Source organism: Daktulosphaira vitifoliae, unplaced genomic scaffold, assembly GCF_025091365.1.
Source record: "Daktulosphaira vitifoliae isolate Bord-2020 unplaced genomic scaffold, ASM2509136v1 Scaffold_3, whole genome shotgun sequence".
Classification (NCBI taxonomy): Eukaryota; Metazoa; Arthropoda; class Insecta; order Hemiptera; family Phylloxeridae; genus Daktulosphaira; species Daktulosphaira vitifoliae.
The window spans coordinates 27,059,112-27,083,480 of record NW_026099574.1 but is presented as its reverse complement, the minus strand read 5'-3'; the positions used below and the strand labels follow the sequence as shown (position 1 = coordinate 27,083,480).

Genomic DNA, 24,369 nt, shown 5'->3' with positions numbered 1-24,369 from the left:
TACTTACAACGTCAACGAAAAAAAAATATTTTAGTGATAAATGTTTGATAATAATAAAGTTAAGTAATGAATTTCTGAATTAACAGTTAACAGAAACTTAATAGAATTCACGGAATTATTTATCTGGTTTAAGTGATAATTATTAAAAAACTTAAATAAAAAAAATTACTACAATAAAAATAGTGGATAATTTTAATTTACTCAATTAATGATTTTAATTTTCCGACATGAATTCGATCAGGAGTATTTTCTTAACTAAGCAACGACTTTTTATTCACCAAATTAAACATAAATCTTCAATTCCAAAAGTGGAAGAACTAAAAGAAAAAATTAAAATGAAAACTCCAATTGGTGATTATAATGATTTTTTAAAGTTGCGTTTAGATTAGGCTATAAGATTTTTTTCTAATGAATTTATATACTAAATTAAAATTTCATTTATTTTTCTTTCATTAACTCATAAAACTATACAATCTGTAGATTTACATACATAATTTTTTTATTTCAAAACAAGTGATTTAAGTAGTTTATATAGGTTGCTGGTTTAAGTAAAAAAATATTTTGAATTGGTGATATTAATCAGTTTATAGGATTTATCAGTTACATTCTAAGTATCAATTAGGGCCACTTGAGATTGACCCTAAAGATGAAGATAGTCTTGGACTATGGGATTTGTATAATATGCCAGATTAAAATGAATGTATTAATAAAATGTTGTTTTAGATACACTCTACATTATTGAAAACTATTAAGGAAAATTACATTTAAGATATAGAGAGGAATACAAGTGATTAACAGAGATGTTCTAATAGAAACATTTGTAAATCGAGAATCTAATAAGTATTAAGATTTTATTTTAAGAACTATTAATTTTTTTCATCCATGATTTTGTTATGTAAGAAAGGAAGAATTTAGGAACCCTTTAAAAATGAGTTGATTTTATTTATTCTTAAAAAGAGAAGTCATTTGCATCCTGGAGAAGCATGGAAAATATTTGATAAAGTTCTGTTTTATCTTTCTGTGTATATGTTTACAAGCTCCATACTCTGGAATCTAACCCAGTTTATGATTTTTCATACTATTATAGAAATGAATTGAGAAATTTTCCAAATCGAGATATTGAGAAGTTTATACGAAGATTATTTATATATAAAATTATCATTTTTAAAAATATTATCTAATATTATCTTACATATTAAATTTAAACTTTATTATAATCAAAATACATCTTTATAAATTTATAATAACTGAAGTGAGCTTTAAAACTTCTATATGCTTAGATAAGTTTTTCATGACTAGTGTATGATTATTGGAAATGCTTGTATCAGAACTACCATAAGTTAAAAATAAAATTTTAAGAATATGGATACATAATGTCAATCATTAATTAAGAATATAATTTGTTAGTTGTTTACAATTTTTAATTTTCAATTGAATTATATCCAAAGTACAATATAAATTCAAAATAAAACATTGATAGTTATTTAAAAACGACCAGTGATTTATTGTAAAATATTTTTTTTTCAAAATGAGATGAGTAAAATATTTAATATATTTAAAATCAGAGCTGTTAGGGGAGGGTATTATCTCTCCAGTAGAAAATGTCTTAAACATGAATTAGCATCATGTCAACTTCTGTTCGAATAATGACCTATCAATTTTATTTTAATGCTACAAAGAATAAATAACTATATCATAAAAAAATGTCTAGTTATTTTATGAGTTTTTTAACCTTATATTATAACAAAAAAATGAAATAATTACTTGAATATTTTTTATGTAGTGATAATGATATGTCTATATTATTATTTCAATGTTATGGAAATATTGCTAATTTAATCTCTGGATTTTATCCCACATTCTGGTGAGAATTCCCAATCCCAGTTATATACTTTAAGTTGGTAAGTCAGGAAAATTCCTGATAGGTATTCAAATATACTACATGTATATAAAAAACTAATAAAGTAACTAGTTACAAAATTACTATACTACCTTAAACTATGATTGTCTGGGCCAATTTTTTTATCCAGTCCCTATCAATTATACTTCCAATAAAATGAATTAAGTATTAAGGTCGAATTTCTAATAAAATTGACCATTAAACTTGAAATTAAAAAAAATATATCAATTGTTCTCAGATAAGTAAGATGATATTTAGTGTTAAGTATTTTTCTTTCCTTAAATATAATTTTTTAATAAAAAAAAATTGTAAAATAACTTATTTTACTAAATTATTTTGAAACTATTCTTTATAAGTATATTTGGGCAAAGTACACATAGAATAATCACCTTAAGTATTGATTACTTAAGTACAGAAATTTAAAAAAATTGGGACTGAACATTTTTTGCTAATTAAAAAAAATAATAATTAAGTTAAGTTTATAATATTTTTATTTATCTATCTCATTTAATATGTATAATAAAAAAAAATTCCTTAAATTTAGTCAACAACAAAGTAAATTCATTAGTCCCAATGCCTAGAATTTGAGGAAGTTTTATTGCACTATAATTTAATAAAAATTGTCTATAAAATTTATAATGAAATTCAGGTAGACTTGATGAGTTAGAAGCTGGTAAGCACCCATATCAAGAAAAGCAACCACTAGATGAATGGCCCAAAGGACGTAACCCAATAACAGGAGAAAAAAATGGCCCTAAAGGACCTGAACCAACAAGGTATGGTGATTGGGAACGAAAAGGAAGAGTTACTGATTTTTAATCAATGTAATAAATAAATTAAAAGTAATTTACAAAATAAGAAACTTTATTTGAACCTTTAAAAAATGTAATTGAAAAATGAAATTAAAAATTATAAGTAAAATAAATATAAACTAAACATTTATTTTTTAGATTAAATAGTTAATTAAATGTCATTCAGTAAAAATCTATTAATACTAAGTGTATACAACAGAACACAATATCTGTTTTAATAATTTTAAATGCCATAAATTATTCATCTGTTTTTGATAATCCCATTGCATCTTTCATCATAAAATTTCTCAATGCCCATAAAGCATTAAGAACATTACCATGGTTTCCAATTCCTTTTCCTAGCCACTGAGCTGCTGGGAGTGAGTTTGGATCATCTGGACCTTTTATATTTTCTTGTGTTGCTATTAATTGTTTTTCCCAATTAGGTTTGTTATCAAGATTCAAACTCTCGATATACCTTAAATAACAAATGAATATTTAGTAATAAAAAAAAATTAAATTAAATGTATCAAATAAAAATATAGATATGAATAAAGAAGTTACTTAATGTAAGCTTCAGAGTGAAATACTCTTGTTGGTTTTGGAGGTACAGTAACAAAAATTGGCTCAAGATGTTTATTAATATTTACTCCATTGCCGGTTGTACCTTGGGATAAAACCAATTAGTGAAACTTTTAATATAAAATAAGTAAAAATTTTACCATTTTGTGACATAGGAGAAGGAGTATTCCTATTAATGACTTGATTTAAAACACCAGTAGTTCCTCCAACTTAAAAAAAAGTAATGTTTATTATGCATTTTACCTTCATAGTTAAATTATATTAAAGACAGATTTATGAACCATAAATAAAAATATATTAAAAAATCATTTAATAAAAATTTACCAGAAATAAGTAATGTAAAACTATTAAAAACAAAAACCATTAAAATTTCAATTTTTCAGTATTAATAGATTTTATTCCATTTAAAATAGAATTTAAATGAAAAAAGTTGTCTAAAAGAAATGCTTTTTTTTTTTGGTTATACTAAGTCGACTTATCATTCATTATATTTCATAAAACATAAACAATTATTTTCTACTAATATAATTAAATGAATTAATTTAAATTTATGATCATAAAAATTTTAATTTTTTTTTAATAGTTTTATGAGCCTTATTCAAGTACAATAATTTTACACTAAAATTCAGTGATGAATAAAACAACTCACTTAATAGATATTATTCAACTACTTTAATAACAATCAATTTCTACAAATTATAACTAAAAAAAATTACTAAAATACTAAATATATAGAACACCCACACTTATAAGTGTATTAAGCTAATATCATAGAATAAGATTCTAGACTTAACCCATAGCTTAATTAAAAATATATATTATGAAAAATACACTTACCATGTGAATTTGAATAATGTTGATGAGGTACCTGTGGTTGAATCAATTGTTCTTTTTTTAAGCGAGTAGATTGAACAGCGTTTCTATAAAGCGGTTTATATAAAAGCAAAAAATAATAAGCTTTGAAAAACTAATTATCTTAAATAAATTCAGCCAAGGGAATATTTAGGATTGTAAAATGCGTTTAATATTAATGCCTAATATCAATCAATTCACAATGAATTTTCTTTTTCTTTAGATTTACAAAACCCAATTAAAATATTCAATATTTGAAAATTCATTTTAATTTAAGAGAACTTGAACTACAAAATTTGTAGAAACATGAAGTGTAGACCTTTAGATCGTACACTATCCAGGAGTGTAATATTTATTATAATTCAGTTTGGATTACTCCATATTTCCAAGAATTAATTGAATATATTTAAAATAATAACACAAGATAACTACATTTGAGGTACTAGTAATGAAAAGGGTGTAAATGCCAAAAAACAAATTTTATAGAAGAAGGAAAAAACATTTTAAGAACTCAAAAACTGTACTTTCATAATATACCAATAACTACTAATTTAAATGGAATAGGAACTTCTTTTCTACATCATTGTTCTTGAAAAAACATTTTAAGTGTAAAAAGGCGATTTTGAAATTTACATCTTTTTCATTATCAGTGCCTCAATTATTAATAAGAAATAATACCGCATTTCAAACAAATTGATGATTATTTCACTTGTTAGATATGAACAATGTCTTTTGTATAAACTCTTAATGAAAATGTAACGATGAAGTAAAGTTCTGTATGATATTCATGTTATAGAGTATCAAATTCATTAATACAGAAAAAACTATTAACTTTAATAGAAAAAAACTAGTTAATTTATAAGACTTCACAATTTATTTTTAGCTTCTTCAAATAGCTTGGTTGGTTGTAGGTAATGAATCAAGATATCATTAAAAGCTATTATAATCCCGATTACTTACAGAAGATATTGAAGTATTATACAAGGTGATAATTTAACTATGCCTCACACAATATCTTTAAAAGTATTAAACATAGAACTTTTTTTAGAAGTTAATAATATCTTATGTTCTATAATTTAAAAAAATATTTAGTTCTGTATGATTCACTAGTTTAAAAATAAGTAAATTATCTAACTACGAAAATAATTGATTGTTAACAACTATTGAAACAGTATTTTGGAAGTTATTAATACTGTATTATAACAACTAAAGGTAAATCACGGATTTGTTTATTTTGATCTCTAAACATTTATGAATCACAATGTGCCTCTCATTTTAATATAATTTAAAATACTGGTTCACAAGTTGTTATTATCCAGTGGTTTTTTAGTATGATCATTCTCTTGTTTTAATATATTAAATATATATCTTGTTTTGTTATATTTCCATTATACAAAACTAATGTTAATACTTTTTTAAAGAAGAGAGGACAGAACCAATACTTTTTTGAAAATACAGAACATAGGATATTAACTTCTAAAAAGAAAAAATTATTATGTTTTATATTTTAAAGATACATTCAACAATTGCTATAAAAAGATTATATGAATAATTCTAATTAAAATTACAACAACTTGTCAAATCAAATATACTAAAATCATGCTTCACACAAAATTTTTAAACATTTTATCAGAAAATTAACACACCATTACAATTTTCAATTGATGGTGGAGATGGTGGCGCAACTGATAACACAGAGGAAGTAGTAACAATTGAGCGAGTGCTCAACATACAATTTCTGAAATATGATTTTTTTCAAAAATTGATAAAAAAATTTTAAATGGTAAATAAATTAATATTAGTAATAAAAAAAAGGAGATTTAAAGGAAATTTCATGTTAAATTATCAAAATTTTATTTACTTGTTACGTTCTGATAAGGGAACTGATTTTCCAGGATTTTTAAGTATATGAACTTCTTTTACATGTCTGACTAAGCGATGTAAGCTTGGAAAGGGAGCTATTCCAGTTTTCTTCACTCGAAGACATCCTCTCCATTGACATTGATATTCAACTTCTAAATCCAAATTAAAATATAAAATAATATATACTTGCATTAACTTAAATCTTAACTAACCACTAGGAGGAATGGCTGCAAAAAATGTTTGTATGTGACCATATTGATCAGCTACAGCATGATCTAAACAATCAGCTTGATCTTCAAATTGCCAATCACAATTATCCCATCCACATTCCCATAACAAATCAGAGCCTTCAGGTGGTGGAGCTTGTAGATTATGTTGACGCCACTGCGGGTAATTTTCTTCATTTAACCGGTTGGCTCTTTCTTCATATGCCATTTTTTCAGTTGGTGATAAATTTCTCCACTACAATTTAATTTATTTATTTATTTATTATTATTTATTTTGGGTTATTAAAATAATGAACCTCATTTCCAACTATACGACTAACTTCACCAAAACTGCGATCAGGATTATTTTGGGCAACAGCTTTTCGAACATCACTGGTGTATAAAATATATCCTGTCACCAATTTTTTATGATTGGGATTTTTTTTTCGTGACGAAGAAGGTGTAGACAATATTGTTGAAGTATTCATAGTGCGATCACCCAAATCAGATGAACTAACAGATGGTGGACCTCCATCTAAAGAATCTTCAGTCATTGTATCGGGTAGTTCTAATTTTGCAATTATTGGAGAGTTAACATTCTAAACAAGGTGAAAAATAAAACAAGATAATACTAAGATTAGAGTAAAATCTTCAAATATAGTACATAAACAAAATTCAATTTGTTAAGTGTACATATTTTTTTTTTCACATTTTTATTACAAGATACTTACAGATACAGAATCATAAATATGATTATAAGAAGCTTTGGAGTCTGACTGCAACTCAGGAGCTCCAACCTATAAAAAATCAACAAGTATATAGAAATCTATAAGTGAAAATTGGGAGGGGCTTTAGGAACTAATATTCTCACAAAAAATCAGAAAATTATAATGTAACATAAAAATATTTTTTTAATGATAGTTAAGTTTGAGATCCAAGAGTTTTTTTTTAAACCACCAATGTAGATATTATAAGTAATAAACCATAAATAACTTACTTTCACAGGATGAATTAACCTTCTGAAAAAATAGAACTCGTCTTGATTAACCGATGAAGAATGAGTATATTTTTTTAATCCATCTTTAGGTAATTCTCTTATTTGCTTAGTAGTATCATCATAGATTGACTCACATAAATATACATCCACTTCTGCTATTTCTGCTGGTCGACCTACAAAATTTTATGTATACATAAATTTTTCTAATAATAAATAAATATATTTGGTAAATATTGTAAATAACTAAATGTATTACTGTATACCAATAGCCTGTGATGCACTGATTATTAAAAAAAAAGGAATAATGGTGTAAAATTGAAAGTGAAAAAAGAAATGTGCAATAAGACAGTTTCATATTAGTTTTTTTTGGGGGACTCTAATCTTTTTTTTTGATTTTATCCAACCACCAAATTTAAAAAAAAATTGCATGTTTTTTTTAACTACAGTAGCCATTTGTATATAAAAGATAGGTCGTTTGGACAAATTTTTTTTTTATTTGTAGTGCATAACAAACTATAATTTAAAATATTTAAAAAAAAAACAGTATTTCTAGAACTTTTTCAAAAGTTAATTTTTGTGTAAAAGTTGCCATTTTGAATCCCCTTGGAGACAAGTAAATGGTCAGATTTTAAAAAATATATATACCCAAATAAAGGGAAGTACCTAATGTACTTATATATAAAAAAAATATTTTGTTTTGTTCAACTTTTAAATAAGTTATGACAGTTTTCAGAAAAAAGTTTTAAAAATGTCGAAATTTACTGATTTTAGAAACCATAATTTTTAGAGTAACTTTCCCCATTTATGGGAAATGAGGGAAAATTTTCCAATTTTTGAGGATGTCTTTAACTAGATATAATTAGTGATCTTTTGACATAATATTAAGAAAAATCGGTCCTGTGAAATTTGAGAAAAAGTAGTGATAGACACAAAAATAATAAAATAAACATATCATGGTAAAATTAATACCTTCTCAGCTTCACATCGAAGCTAAAAAAGAAGATATTTTAATAGTTATATACAAACAATAAATTCTAAGCATGAATTAAAATTATAAATACCAATTTTAAATTTCACATTATACTGTACACCAATTATATAAAAAATATCACACTCACATGATATATATTCTGCATGCTCTAAAACAGAACACTTTCCAGTTAATTTAGATATTAAAATTGTTTCCTCAGTATAAGTTAGTAGTACTTCTTGTTTAAAAAACTGTCTGCCAGTAACATTTTGTATAGCAGATGGTGTTAAAAGAATTGGGCCATAAATGTAAGGATTTTCTCTGAAAAATAGAATCAGTAATATTGACAACAATAACAATAATTATATTTTAATTAATACAGTTTTAATACCATAAGAATTTTAATATTTAGTAGTAAACATATATAAAAACTTTATGAAAGCTCAGAATTTTAAGTAACTTCAAAATAGAGTTGAAAAACAATAAAACATAAACTAAAAATATATTGTTTATCATAATACAGTAAACAATTGTAACTAAAACTCCCTAATTAGTGAAAATATAAATATTTAAATTTTAAGAAACTTATCCAAAATTTGTAGTATTTGCTGCATGATTACAATAACTATACCTAATAAAAATAATATAAGTATACAGTCATTGTTACCTATGGCTCATGAAAAATCTTTAAAAATATAAAACATAATATAATTTATTTTATTTTGGCAGTTAATAGTATCCTATGTTCTATATTTTCCAGAAAACAATCTGTCCAATCCCCTTAAAATTTTATTAACTTAAGTTTTTATAATGAAATAAAAAATAATTAACCAACTTAGAAACTAGAAAATGGCTGGTTGATAACAACTTATAGATTAGTATTTCAAAGATATTAGTATTTTTACAACATGGCGGGAGGAGTAGTTCGATTCATTAATGTTTATAAATAAAAATAAATAATTCTTTGTGTCACTTCCAGTTTTTATATTAAAGAATTAATAACTTAAAAATATTTATGTAAAAGTTACTATCAACCAATAATTTTCTAATTTTAAAGTTGTCATAATTTTCCAGGAATTTCCAAAAGGAAGACAACAGTTATAGAAATGAATGTTGAAAGAAAAAGAGGTACTGACCCTAAGTAGTTGAGATTAAGGCAAGGAAGAAGAAGGCAACAAAAAAAGGTCTTTTAAAAAAATCTCTATTTAACAATAAAAAATTTAATACTGCAAAATATTAATAAAAAAACATTAGATAATTCCTTCAATTAAATAAAAATGAATAAGTGCACTTGTGGAAATAATAAACTATTATTACAAAAACCAAAACCTATTCATTATGTCATTAAATTAATAATACCTTAATTTTTAATTAAATATTGATAGGAATTCACTATACCAGGGGAAGACTGGCCACAGGTAAAAGGACAATTGTCCCTGCTTTAATCTTTAATGTGATGAGGGTCATTATGATGAGCATAATTTGGTTTATAAAATAATTATTGATCTTTTTTTTATTGCACATTATTTCTTTTTATGAAGAAATAGAAATATTTTTGGAGCAAGTTGGGCTGTCACAATTCTTGTGCCTTCTGGGCCTTAGACCTCCCAGTACGACCTTACTTATAAAATAGAAAATGATTCAATTAAGAAAAATATAGGTCGATAACAACTTTTGGACTAGTATTTCGGAAGTCATTAACAATTTAAAGTATTGTCTGGACATGATACGAGCATGCTGTTATTTTTATTGCTAGACATTTCTCAACCAAACTCTTCTTCACACTTAGGTAGTATAAAAGTGTTCATAAATTCTGAAGTACTAGTTTAAAAGTTGTTGTCAACCAGTTACTTTTTTAATTTTATACTTTTCTACTTTATAAGCTAATTAATTATGTGTGTTGATATTTGAAAAAAATATAGTTTATTCCTTTATATGCTATAAGGGATGTGTATAAAAAATATTTTATAACAGATAAATTTTGATACATATTTAATTATCAAAAGCCAAATAAAACATTCATATTAAAGAATTTAAGTGTTGAATTCTTATATACATGAAAATTTAATGATAATTATTTAAATCTCATTATAATATATGAAAATTTTACATACTCTTTATCAGTCCAAATTCTATCTACTTGAATAATTTGATTTCGTTCATCATTTTTCACATAGACAAAGTCTCCTGGTTTGAGAACACCAATATGAGTATTGAATTGTTCATAGTAAATACTTCCATCATCAACAATAGGAGGATTTGTTAAAATTATGTTCTACAAAAAAAAATAATGTTTAAAATATAAGAATAATACATTTTAAATTAAATTAAATAAAATACAGGTTTTTCTTTTTCCACAATTTTTTCATGTTCTTCAAGTTCAGCTATTTCTTCCTTATGTTTCTCAACTCTGTCTCTAAATACTGACATTATTCTTTTAGGATCTAATGGTTCTTCTCTTTCAACTAGTCTCCATGTAGCAGTTAAACTTGAAGCCCAATTCTATTAACAACGTATAATATTATTAAAATATACTTATTTATAACTTATATATAACTTATTGCAAAATGACCAACACACTTTAATTTTTTTGAAGTTTCTACATCTTGATGAATATCTTGATTCACAAACATAAACATCTTTTTCATCAAAACCAAATGGCTGATAACGAAAATAATCTTTTACACTTACAACGGCACAGCGCCCTTTGATTCGATTTACAGGTAATGCTATATTTACGTCAGTTTTAAATACTTCCTGTAAAATTAAAAATAAATCTAAATAGATTTTCAAAATACAAGATAATTGATTTATTTTTCACTACACATTTCTGTTATAGAATAATAATGATAATAATAAACATAAAATTTTTTTTTTTTTAAATATACATTATAATGATGGTCTAACGTAAAAAAAGGTAAGTAGATTTTAAAGAATTATTCAGGAATTCCATTAAAAAATCTTATCACTCAAACAATTATTGTAAAATCTATAAAATAGAATTTTAAAATGAAAGTTATCATTGGTGTACTTTAAAATACAAATTGTCTTCATTTAATTCATGTATTAACTCATTTAGATAAAATGTTAATAATCACTTTTGTACACAAAACGACCATATTGATTAATTTATCAATAATTAAGTACTTTTTTATAATTATACATTATATTTTATTAAGGTACTAACTTTATTTCTTCAATAGCAACATACATATTGGATAATTATTAGTTGATAATAACATTTAAACAATTATTAAGATATTATGAATGGACCATTATTAATGAATATCATTGAATAATATTCTATTAAAATATCCCATTTATGATATCTATATTGAATTTTAAAATTATTAATTTTTTATACACAAAAGTGATTCAAGTGTTCTCTTATGATAATAGATTAATATACATATTGACAACTATAAGACCTAGGTTAGTTATATTTTATTCAATAGAAAGATTATTTTTTCAATTATATTTTTGTTACCAATAATTATGTTTATTACAGTTTAATAATAAGGTATCCATTATAATCAGTTGTGATAAAATTTAATCTAATAACAGAAAGAGTTATACAGAGTGTTCATAAAGTAAGAAAACAGGTCAATTGTTATAAACAATGAAAACAATAGAAACCCATTTTCTTACTTACTGAACATTCTATATATATTTAGTTTTAATTAGTACCAGTTTCAATAACTCTTTAGCTTAATTTTTTAAAAATGTATGGATCTGAAATCCCAATTATTTACAGAATTCAGTTTTATAAGTTCTTATAAAGTCACATTGAACAGTTATAGGCAACTAAAATGAATGACCAATATGCATTTCAAATAGCAGTCACAATTTCATCATAGACTGATTGTATTGTATACATCATTATAATCACCAAAAACTTATAGGTACAGAAATAAAATTCAGTCTAGTGGATTTTAGATGATTAACTTAAAGAAAGTGATTGACTAGTTAAATTAACATATAATTAAACAAAGTTTTTTAATTACAATGTATTGCCAGTGAAAAAAGAGGCAGGGTACAGGATTAGAACCTATGACCCAAGGTATCATAGAGACAAACCTTACCACTAGATCACTGTGCACTTATAATTCAGATCTTGATACACTTTCATATAGATTGATAGCATGTGTGGTTGAGAGAAACACGGTACTGTGCCATAATTAGTTTTTCTAAATTATATTTCAAATAATATACATAATGAACCATAAAATGGTCAATAATATATTCAAAAATTAAAGAAAATATTTAAATACAATGAAATCTTTTTTATTTTTTAGGAATTCAAAATAAAAGTATATAAAATTAAAAAAATTGCACAATTTTAATTTATAACAAGCTATAATATCTGTATACTAGAGGTTATTATTACATATTTGAATGAAGCTTGTGATAGTTTACCTCTAGAGTATATTGATAATTTAAAAATTACAATCTTATGAACATTGTAATAATGTTATAGAAAAATATGCATTTTTTATCAATTATCTACATATGGTATAGTGTATACCTATGATGATAACAATTTATGAATAGATCTTGTTCAATTATGCATGTATTTGAAATATTAAAATATTAATGTCCAAAAAAATATTGTTTAAGATCTTTAGAACACATTAGTATTTTTTTAACTAGGTAGGAAGGATGGGCTTTGTAACTAAGAAATGATGAATGATAATACTAATAATAAATTGTGCTTTATCCCTAGTTTATATATTGTCAATAATTTTTTAAAATGTTAAATGGTAAAATAGATATGTTGTCATTAGAAATAGTTATGTTATTATATATTTGACGTATAAGGGGTAAATCTAGCAAATAATAATTAGTAAATGGAGAAATGTATGCAGTAAAAAAAAATTTAATTTTTTAAATATTACTAATATTTTTAGAAAAATTGATTCAAAATAAAAAAATCAACCACTATGTATATAAATAAACTTATGTACTAAAAAATATTGTATCTAGTAAGAAAAAAGAAGTACAAACTTTTTCTAAGAATTTTCTTGTTGATAAATGATATGTTTCACTAGGTCTATAAAAGTGGTTTCCATATAACATTTGTTGAGATTCTTGATTTGTCCAAAGTCGTTGAATATTTAATATTATTAGGTCTTGACCTCGTTCTTGAGGTTCAGCATAAACAAAATCACCTACTCTGTACACCTGTTGATTTACACATACAGAATCATCAGTAGTGCCAGCAATTGGAGATTGTGAACTATCTTCATTTTCTTGTTCCTAAAATCATTTTGCAAAAATAATAAATAGTAATGATGATTTCATAATTGAAGTTAAATCTAATAATACTTCTTGTGGAATGTCTTCAATTTTGGTTTCATCTTCTTCCAGATTTCCACTGATAGATTCTTCTGCCATTTTTCGTTCCCTCATATCATTAACAGATAAAGATAAATCTAGTAAAGAGTAGTTTAAAGCTGGTGAATTTAATAAGTCTCCATTACGGCATACTTCATCTCTAAATTATTAAAAAATATATATTATAATTGAAATTAAAAAAAAAATTTTTAATCTCATAAAAAAATGGTTTTATTATATTGGATTGTTGTTTTATTATACTGCATCTAAAAGTAAAATACTAACTAATTTGCCCTAAAATGAATACACTAAAACAAAAAAATTCTAAACTCCTTTTTTTGTAGTTTATTCAGAGATGTCAGTGTTAAAAGTTTTTAATTAAGTTTTTAAAAATTTTTTCTAGTACCCTCTTGGATCAATGTGCATATGATTATTAGATTTCAAAAACAATAAATAAAAACTGTTAATTTTAAAGAATCAAGATTTATATAAATTTTAGTATGACTGACTTTTGAACTATAGATTGAAATCTATATTATTTAGTTGTTCAATCAATGTTAAATTTAATTTAAAAAAAAATGATAGAAATCATTATATATAAATGAAAATGTCTTCAATATTATAAGTTTTCATACAAAAATTTTATTTTATTCAACATTTCTTAAAATGAAATAGAAAACTTATATAAGTTTTGAAGTCATTAGGATTATCTATGTATAATATACAAATTAATAAGTTAACCATGAATATTTTTTTTATATAAATTTTACCAAAGTTTTCAAGAGTCTTTGAAAATATAAAAATCTATATTGAGCAGAATATTTTAATAATAAATACTTATACTGGATACATATTTTAATATAAGATTATTTTACAAAATAGTTTAATGGAATTATACTTTTTATTTCATATTCTTTCTTAAAAAATGTTTAGAATCATCTCTTATTTATTATAATAATTTTAATACTTATTTTTGAATAGTTCTTACGAAATAAAAACTGTTCACTTCTATGATTTTTTTTTATTATAATAAAAACAATAACATCACAGACTATTGGTTTTATAAGATGTTTTAAAATCATAAGATTTTAAAATAATTAGATTTTAGATATAGATATAGATTTTAATAATAATTAAAACTGGTAAAATTTGTGAAAATTATAAGATAAGCATACCTTTGTCTAATAAAATATGATTGCAATTCAATTGAATCTTCAAATACTTGAGAATCAGTGCGTGATAATTGACGGGCACGTTCTAAACACGCAAATAAATCATCTTGAAATGTATCTAACCGTTTATATTGATTACCATCTAGTCTTCTTTTGATTAAATCCAAAGACAAACCTCTCACTCTAAATATACATAAAATATAAATGATACTAACTATTGTTTTAAGAACAAAATTTACTTATTCCCATCCACATCATCATGTTCAGGCAGTTCAGCCATTGAATCTGAAAAACACCGTCCTTCCTCATCTTGATGATTATATACACTTGTAAATAGTGTAGTCAACAATTCTTGTACAGCACTCTGTACATCTGGTGTACTATCCTCGTCAGCTCTCAATTGCAATTTAGTTTGTAATGTAAGTCTTTGTAGTGTTAGAGCATCTTTATATATTTGGGAATCAGGCTCATTATATTTACATGCGTTATCAAACATTAAAACAAAATCTGTTGCTAAATCATCAAGACCTTCATATAAATTATTTTTTAATTTTTGTGCTATGACTTCTAAATGTATAGGTCGTTTTATAACTTCATAGTAATCTGGGTATTCACTCTTAGAAGGTAATTTCATGAATATTATAGAAAGTAAACGTCCTTTTTGATCTTTATAGTCTTTAATTGTATTAAACAGTGTACGCATTTTTTGAAGGGTTGCTTGTGGAAGCTGAGATTTTCTTCCAAATTTTAAAACAGAATTTGTTGTACTAAATAAAGATTAAAAAATAGGACAATTATACATTTGGTATTTTTATAATTATTTAAAACTTACATTTTGGTTGATTTTGGTGGTACTGGTCCTAATTCTTTAGAACGGTCTAATAAAACTTTTTCTAAAGTATTTGCATCTTCATAAATTAAAGAACCTTCTTCATTAAACTGACGACAATTATCAAACATTAACTGTAATAAATACATTTAATATCAAATTTAATATTAAATTAATTCATACTTCATATCTGTTTACATACACAAACATATACAGGGTCATTTTTTTATCATACACCCATAAATTACTCACAAAATAAAAATAATTTGTGATTTTTTTTGGTTACCTTTAATTACATATTACTCTGGAATTATTAACTATTTAATATTTTTTTGGTTTATCTTTTAAGACTTGTAAAAATGTCAACTTTGTTTTTTCTAATTGGAGGATGATAGGCTTTTAATTTAATAACATTTTTTGAAATTTTATTTTAATAGTAAATGAAATTTGAATTTTTAATGTAACTTTGTTTATCTATTAGATATAAAAATTTCAAGTTTCAAATTTTTAAGTTAATATACAAATATAGGATTACATGAAGGATTGCAAATAGAGGTAGCTCATTGATTTTTTATGGATTCACTAGACATAGATATACAGCATTTATTATCAATTATGCTTTAAGTATGGTAGTAAGGCACATTGTTATGAGTTAACATTATAAATACACCAACTGACAATACAGATAATCTTTAAAATTTTCTAATTTTAAAAGTGAAATATATATATTAACAATAACTGATCTAAAAATAATAGACATTAAAATCTAAAATATTGTATATTTCATGTATTGTTTTTTTAAATAAGAAGATATACAAAATAAGCAAGTCAGCATAAGAAATATAAGAGATAAGTTAATCTGTAAAAATTATCTATGAGAATGTGATAATGTATTTTTATTTGTACATTAGAGGTAAAACATTACAAGGCCATTTTTATTTTTAATCCAATAAATTTATAATAAAAAAATAGAATTGTGATAGTTTCCCTTTGTAGTACAAACATTACTTGAAAAAAATATTTCTATATTCCATCGAAAAATACTTATCTTTCAAAAAATAGTATATTGAAAGTTATTTCTTTTCTTATTCTTTAAAAATAATTACTTTAAAATCTCTTAAAATTTCATCTTCACTATTGTATTTTTCTTGTTTAATTTTTTCTTCGATAGTAAGCATATCAATTGGTTCAGCTATAACTTTATAATAGTCTGGATAGAGTTTTTTTGACGGTCTCTCCATGAACATTAGCATGGGAACTCTACCATGTTCAGTCTAAAACAAAATAATGTTTATTTTATTGTTTAGTCTTCATTGTGTGTTTCTTATTAATATTACCGTGTAATCCATTAGGCACTTGCAGAGTGCATATAAACGTCTTTTGAGTGGAATATTATTTAAATATTTACCACGAGTAAGACATCGTGGGGAGCGATTGAATTTTTTAGATTGTCTGATAGTTTGATTTGATTCTTCATCAGCAGAATCATCTTCACTGTCTGAATACTAATTAAATGAAAAATTATAAAATAATTTAAAGATTAAAATAAAACTATGAATATAGTTACTTGATGGCCTAAGTCTAACAGCTCTTGTGCCTTAGTTTGCATAATTTTTTGCAATTTTACAGCATCCTACATTGTTAAAATATTTTTAGTTTATAAATAACGTGTTTAATGCAAAAGTTTTTCAAAACTATTAGATACTAACTACACAATTAAATAAAAAATGTCATTACTTTGTATTGTTTTGTATCTGATGCAAAATATTTTTTTGCGTTTTCTAACATTATGTTCATATCACCAGCAACTTCACTTACTGTTCCATAGTCACCATTCTATAGACACAAAATAATGTTTAATAAAATATATTATTTATTACCTCTTTCTATCTTCTAAAATAGCTTTTTACTTTTAACTTCTTTCCAATCTGCATAAGTGAGAGTGGGTTTCGAATTTCATGATAATAATTAGGATAATATCTCTTGGAAGGCAGTTTCCAAAACGAATCACTTAGTAGGTTTCCTATTTTGAATAGTAACATTATTAATCATTTAAAAATATAAAATAAAAAGTATACCATGAGGGCCAGTAGCAGAACGAACAGCATTATAAAGTTGCCATCTTGGATTATCTGGTGTTTCAATACTACTTTGACTATCTGTTACAGTATCTTCATCCAAGTCTGAATCTTCCTCATCTTCAGATTGTAAAGCAGCTGTTATTGCTGACATAGATGTTTGACTGCCTCTCATTCTTTTAGCTCTAAAAATTAATTTGAATGATATTAAGTGTAAAAATTATCCCTAAGTAGTAATAATATTGGCATATTCATTCATTTTGTATGTACAGAAATTAAAAGTACTTATGAAAAATCAGATACATCAATTATTTTTAAAATTCAGTTAAATTTTTTTACATCATTTAATTTATAATTAACTAGTGATGTGCAACAATATAATTTATTGCAAAAAAATGTTTTTTATTTAGGAGATATTAATGTCATGTTATAATAATATTGCTATTCTAAAAAAACAATTTTTTTTATTGTTCTGCTAAGAAAAAATCCTACATTTTTTTAACTTAAAAATTCTGATTATCAATTTTTATTATTTTAACATATAAAAAAACTAAGGATATAAAATAAAAATCTGCAATAAATAGGCACTTGTTTTTACTAAGATTTAAACATTTGATTTTAAATTGTTCTAGAACTTCAATACCATTTTATTTTTGAAAAATTAATATTTTTGCAAGGTATAAAGTGTAAAATATAATTCATGTATAATAAATCTATATTGCATAGCATATGTATTTTCATTTAAATAACTTACTCTTTTTATAATCAAAAAACATTCTTACCTAATTCTTTCACTACTTTTGCTAGGTGCATATTTTCCATGATCAACTTCAATTTTCTTACTAGTTATTACTTTTTTTAATGCTTTTGCATCTTTATATATTTGAGATCCAGGTTCATTAAACAAACAAGCATTTTTCGTCATTAATAAAAGTTCTCTTTCCATTTCAGCTAAGTTACTATACTTTCCATCTTGTATTTTACGTGCAATTGATCTGAGATCTATTGGATTTTCTATAACTTCATAATAATTTGGATAACGCTAAAATACAAACAAAATAAAACATCTAAAATTAGTAAATATTAATATTTAAAATACATTAATATAGAAAAATTAATGGATTAAGATTTATGAATAGTCGTTTAATAAAATATGAGAAATTAAACTCATTGATGTAAAGAAACAATAATAGAAATGATTAAATTTTAATATTGTGAAGGACCTTAAATAGTTGAGAGAAAAATCAATGGAGCAGAAAAATAGAATATATTAAAATATTACTAATGATACAACAAGTAAAAATAAGTAAATATATATATACATTCTTTTTTACATTAATTATTTGGCTACTCATTGTCAATTGTAAAAAATTAAAGTACCCCCCAAAAGGAGCAAAATAACTTTTTACTGACTTGTGCACATGCCTATTCTAAAATAAATTATTAATAAAAAATGTTTAATTAATTAAAAAATATATATATTTGTAATATATTCCATACATCTGAAATACATAGATTTGAGATCACCATGTATAAATACAATATTAAAATACTTATTAAACTAAATAATTAACAAATAAATAATCATTGCATATAACCTACTTTTTTAGACGGCAAAAGTTGAAATGCAGCTGATAATAGTCTATTATCATTATCTGTAGCTGACATTACTGCAGTAAATAAGTCTTCATACATTGTTAATTCTTCATCTCCTCCAGCATATGAAGAATTACTTTCTTCCTCGTCAGTCTGCTCTGATTTTGAAACAGATGCAGAAGATCCTCCTCTTTTACCCTAAAAAGTTGAATATAATTTTTATAGTTGATTTCTCTTTAAAAACTAAAAAAATAAAATAATAATTTAAATTTGAAAAAAATTACAACTCTTCCAACTCTAATGACAAGTTTTTCTTTTGGGGTTCCTTCCCTGTCTAACAAATTACTTTTAGTATTTATAAACACATCCCATAAATCTGATGCATCTTTATATTCTTGAGATGTCTTCTAAAAGAATTAAATTATTTTAAAATATGATATAAATAATATAATAATAATACATATTATTATGATTTAATTTTTTTATTTGCAACATACAATTTTAATAGTTTGTATCATTGGCACAGTGAAAATAACATATTTATTTTTATTTCAAGACTTAAACATTGATAATTATTATTATAACTGATGTAACTTTTAAGTTAAAAAGAATAAATATTTAAATACTTAACCTAGAAGTATCAGTAAATAAAAACTTTTCAACAATTAATACCAAAAGAATATAAAAATTATTTGAAAATGTTAAACATTATATTTATATATAACAATACTTTTATTTTTAAAAATTAATAAAAAATAAAAAAAAATTTTAAAAATGTCAAATATAGATGATATATTATTCATATAAAATATAATATGATCATGAGTAAAAATATGATAAAAAAATGAATTACCTTATAAAATGATTTAGCATTGTTAATTAACAATTCAATATCAGATTGAAGATCATCTATATCATCATACTCATCAGTTTTAATTTTTTGCTGAATTTTGATTAAGTCAATAGGATTAGGAACAACCTAACATATATGGAAGACAAAAAAAATAAAATATTATTTGGCCAGATAAAACAAAAATAAAATACATACATCATAATAAGAAGGTTCTTGTCTTCTTTTTGGTGCTCTTATAAAATTATCACATAATAATGATCCATCTTCTTTCTTGAAATTACGCAATGTATCATAAACTGATTGAACTACATCAATCTAAAATATTTATATTTTATAATAAGTTTATAAGTATATATAATTTTTTAGTCGTTGGTCCTAAAACTATTGTAGCTTCCAAACTTGAAAATCGGATGTTTTAAGTCCAAAAAATAGAAAGGTTAAATCAATTAGTAAATGTAGCATACTTAATTTTCATCAATATTAATGAATCAAATATAAAATAGTATACAACATTTGAAGATTTTAATGGATACCAAGTAATTACAATTTTTATAAAAAATAAAATAAAATAAGTATAGTTACTTATTTTATTTATTTTTTCTTTGGTAGAAAATACTTTTATGCGTTAACGGATTCCCAAAATGTATTTAATATTGAGGACACTAATTTTATTTGATGTAATGCTTACTTATTAATAAGTCTATGGTTTGGGTACATTAATAATGTAACACTAGAATATGAGCAAATAATAATACATTTCTATCAATTCTCTTAATTATAAACATATTTGAATAAATTTTGATATTTGAAAAAAGCAGTGTAAACTTTTGCTATTTTAACACAGATATTTAAATGTATACAAATATGCATATAATTATAACTAAATAAAAAATTGTTTTTGTATTTTTCCATAAATCAATAACACACATTAAAAAAGATAATCATCTAAATTTGATTTTTTTCAATAACCATAAATGGAGTATTTTAATTTTTAAAAATCATGTTTTTATATTTATTTAAATGGGAAGAAAATGTCCTTGAGTGACCTTTTAGGGTTGATAGCTATATATTTTTTATGATTATAAAAATCAAAAAAAAATTTTTTTTTTTGTTAAATATATGTGTATAAAATAATATAATTCAAAATGCTATAAATATTATATAATAATTTAAATAAAAATACTAAAGTGATATTTTTATAAATTCATCTTCATCTTGTCAATTTTATTATTTGAAATTTAATTTACCGGATCCACTCTTCTTTTTTTCCGTGCATTCTCCATTGGAAAATTTTCGACTTCATCATCAGTTGCTCGACTAGCAATTGAAGATGCTCTTCTGCGACGATTCATGTTAAGTATATTAATGCTAAAAATAGTACATTTGTTAAATACATCTTTGTATGATAACAAATACTTCTCACAATAAAATCTCGAATTATATATAAGTTAAAATTTTAATCTTCATAATAATTTGAGTACTTACTTTACACAATATTATAAAAATACAAACACATATTGGAGTTTTAAAACTATTTAAAACGCTAAATATAAAGTAAACTCATCAAATTTTATTCTTCAAGTATATAAACATAAAAGACTAAACAGTGTTTTGATAACGATTTTTATTGATTGCATTTATAGATGATTATGTTTACAAAGTTGTTATCAGTATCCCATAATGCAACGGTTATATTTTGTTTGGTTGTTGGGCGTTGCTCTGATAATTTTTATATTTTGTTACAATTTTAAATAAATGAATTATGATTTGACAATTCGTTATATTATAATAATATATATTATTTTCAAAATTAATTAGTGAATCATTAAAAATTGTTAATGGATTGAAACAATCATAAAAATTNTCGAATCTATTTAATAATAAAACATATATTTTAAATAAGTGGCGCCCTCTAGCGGTGTATTTGAGTTTTATATGTGATAAGGAATTGCTATATAGGAATTGCTAACTTCACAGTCGTAACATAACGTATATCTATCAGGACTCGATGACTCGTGGAATGATTAAAAATTCCCTTGTCTTTTATTTTAATAAATATTCCATACATGACCAAAAAATCCAGTAATTTTTCAAAGAGGGAAACAAATAATTTTTTTTCCAATATATTGGTTTACTGTTCAGTTAATGATAAAACATGGTAAGGGACATGTAATGCCGACTAGAGTTAATCAGCGTCCTGTGAAAAGTTATTTTGACATCTCTATAAAAAAAAATGAATACTCTTTTTTAAATGACGAAATAAGTCATCAACTTAATAAAAGATAACTTCAGCAACACAAATCATATAACATAAAGGTTTAAGTTAATTATCCAAGTGTATGGCAATGCCCCTAGCCAAGTATTAGCAATGCTAATGAATCCATAAGCCGAGTTGCCACTACTTGTCTATTTGCCAAATATTCGTTACTTGTCAAGTTGTGGAAATGGTGTACTTGTACTAGTGTTCGGTATTCGTTATTCATCATCTTCCCGACAGTTGTCGGTATTTGTGACAGGAATCAAAGGGGTTATAAATATTTGTCCAAATACGCAATACGTAAGAACGGTCTACTCGGCTATGTTTTTTATTCTAATGAATATTCGATTAAAATCAATACTTCATTTATTTAATTAAATTGTTGTAGTTAATTAAATAATACAACAATAATTAAAAAAAGTTGTAAATTTGAAGTTGAAAAAACCCAACTACAATATTCACCTCTGATTGTTAACTCTTACTCAACATAGAAAATACAAAATAATTTTACAAATAGACGAGTTATAGAAATTAATGTCGAAGGAAGAAGAGGTAGAGGAAGATCAAAAAAGATATGGAGAGCTGATGTGAGCGTAGGATGATGTGGGAGATCGTGTCAAGTAGAAGTTTAGGATAAGGGTGGCCGATCCCAAGTAGTTAGGATTAAGACGAGGAAGAAGAAGAAGACATTCGATGTAACTAGTCACGAGTATAAAGGGGATCCACTGTATATGCTTTGAACAGCAATTTATTTTTTGATTTTACTGGCATGTATCAATATATATAACATCCGTCTTGTGTATTTAACTTTGTACCAGTAATGTAAAACTTACTCAATACCATAATAATTAGAGTTCTGTATTGAAAAATTATTCATGATCATAGATTTTTTTTAATTTACTAAATTAATATTTTCTGGCCCGAGATACACTATGGTGTATTTTTCATTTAACTTACATTTATTTATTTGACGTTAATATGCCAAAAATAATAACGCATTTGAATTGTTTATTAATAAAAGGGGTTTAATTATTTTGTTTTTGAAAATCACTTTTATTAAAAAAATGATTTGTAGCCAGGGGCTCGAAAAATGCGTATCGCCCCTTAAAAATTTACGCTACCACAAAATTTTTTACCGAAATTTTTACTTTTAGAATGCTTTTGAGCAAATAAAAAATTATTAATATGCGGCGATTCAAATATTTAGTTTATTATATAAACTAAATTTACTATTGATATATGAGTAGCGCTGAAACCGGGACTTGACCTATTCATTTTTTTAACTGAAAAAAAATTAATTACCTATTTTAAAAAATATTTATTAACGAATTATTATATTTAAATATGTTAAAGCTTAAATGGATATATAATATTTTATTTTATTGATATTTAAAAATCATAATACGCTATATTGGAAATGAAGTTTTTTTTTACACTCTTCTGTTGCACATATTCTAATTTATGAATTGTTAATAATTAACACGTTAAAAATGATAAAACAATTGTATCATTTATGAATGATTACTTTTCTTTTATTTTAATATATTAACACCGATTTTTCAAATTTATATTTTAATCAATAGTAAGTCGTTGAATTGTATGATGTAATATTCTTTTATATGCATCTCACCTACAACATACCGACTCCGCAGAGTCCATTACCAAATAAACCATAAATGATTTCATAACATATTACTCGTCATCAGGCCCGTATCCAAAATTGGTTTCGGGGAGGGCTCAAGTTCCAGAATCATAATTAGGAATTTTTTGGCGAGAAAAAAAAAAATACTTAAGTGACGTTTAATTTATTATTATTTGGAGTGTGTGGTGGTCGAATGTTCGGCCACTGCCGCCTCTAGAAGATTCGTCGCTCTACATAAGCGTGTGGCGGTCGAATGTTCTAGAGCAGAGTTTCTCAAAGTGTGGTCCGCGGACCCCCAGGGGTCCGCGAGCACATATCAGGGTTAGGTCTTTAAAACTGTAGGTCTTTAGATGGGGGTCCGTGATTCATTTGACTTTGAGAACCTCTGTTCTAGAGAGTTCCGCCGCCGCCTCTAGAAGATTCCTCTGACTATTTAAGGGCAAGATC

At 24.3% G+C, this 24,369-nt stretch overlaps 2 protein-coding genes across 2 annotated transcripts; one reads left to right on the top strand and one right to left on the bottom strand.

Moving 5' to 3' along the window:
• Positions 1-2,842, top strand: LOC126900196 (succinate dehydrogenase assembly factor 4, mitochondrial-like). Its single transcript, XM_050675712.1, has 2 exons — positions 1-351; positions 2,550-2,842. Exons 1-2 carry the CDS (start codon positions 228-230, stop codon positions 2,717-2,719), a joined length of 294 nt encoding a protein of 97 aa, XP_050531669.1. The 5' UTR covers positions 1-227; the 3' UTR covers positions 2,720-2,842.
• Positions 2,744-21,656, bottom strand: LOC126900195 (protein polybromo-1). The gene is made up of 31 exons (XM_050675711.1): positions 21,509-21,656; positions 21,271-21,391; positions 20,219-20,338; positions 20,024-20,149; positions 19,455-19,577; positions 19,177-19,368; positions 18,357-18,616; positions 17,575-17,759; positions 17,407-17,519; positions 17,234-17,332; positions 17,064-17,129; positions 16,834-17,001; positions 16,603-16,770; positions 15,500-15,630; positions 14,907-15,434; positions 14,671-14,850; positions 13,487-13,655; positions 13,166-13,417; positions 10,742-10,918; positions 10,502-10,663; positions 10,276-10,436; positions 8,310-8,482; positions 7,192-7,364; positions 6,926-6,991; positions 6,512-6,793; positions 6,201-6,450; positions 5,987-6,140; positions 5,772-5,863; positions 3,414-3,482; positions 3,256-3,358; positions 2,744-3,169 (listed from the first exon to the last, which is right to left on the bottom strand). Exons 2-31 carry the CDS (start codon positions 21,373-21,375, stop codon positions 2,950-2,952), a joined length of 5,067 nt encoding a protein of 1,688 aa, XP_050531668.1. The 5' UTR covers positions 21,376-21,391; positions 21,509-21,656; the 3' UTR covers positions 2,744-2,949.
• Positions 21,657-24,369: the final 2,713 nt, after the last annotated feature.

Excerpts from the sequence above, each read along its gene's own strand:
- LOC126900196 (XM_050675712.1), top strand. The coding sequence starts at position 228 with ATGAATTCGATCAGGAGTATTTTCTTAACTAAGCAACGACTTTTTATT. Across the intron at positions 352-2,549 it reads TAAAATGAAAACTCCAATTG|GTAGACTTGATGAGTTAGAA; the intron begins GTGATTATAATG and ends AATGAAATTCAG.
- LOC126900195 (XM_050675711.1), bottom strand. The coding sequence starts at position 21,375 with ATGAATCGTCGCAGAAGAGCATCTTCAATTGCTAGTCGAGCAACTGAT. Across the intron at positions 10,437-10,501 it reads TTGTGGAAAAAGAAAAACCT|AACATAATTTTAACAAATCC; the intron begins GTATTTTATTTA and ends TTTTTTTTGTAG. Across the intron at positions 8,483-10,275 it reads AGAATTTGGACTGATAAAGA|AGAAAATCCTTACATTTATG; the intron begins GTATGTAAAATT and ends TCTATTTTTCAG.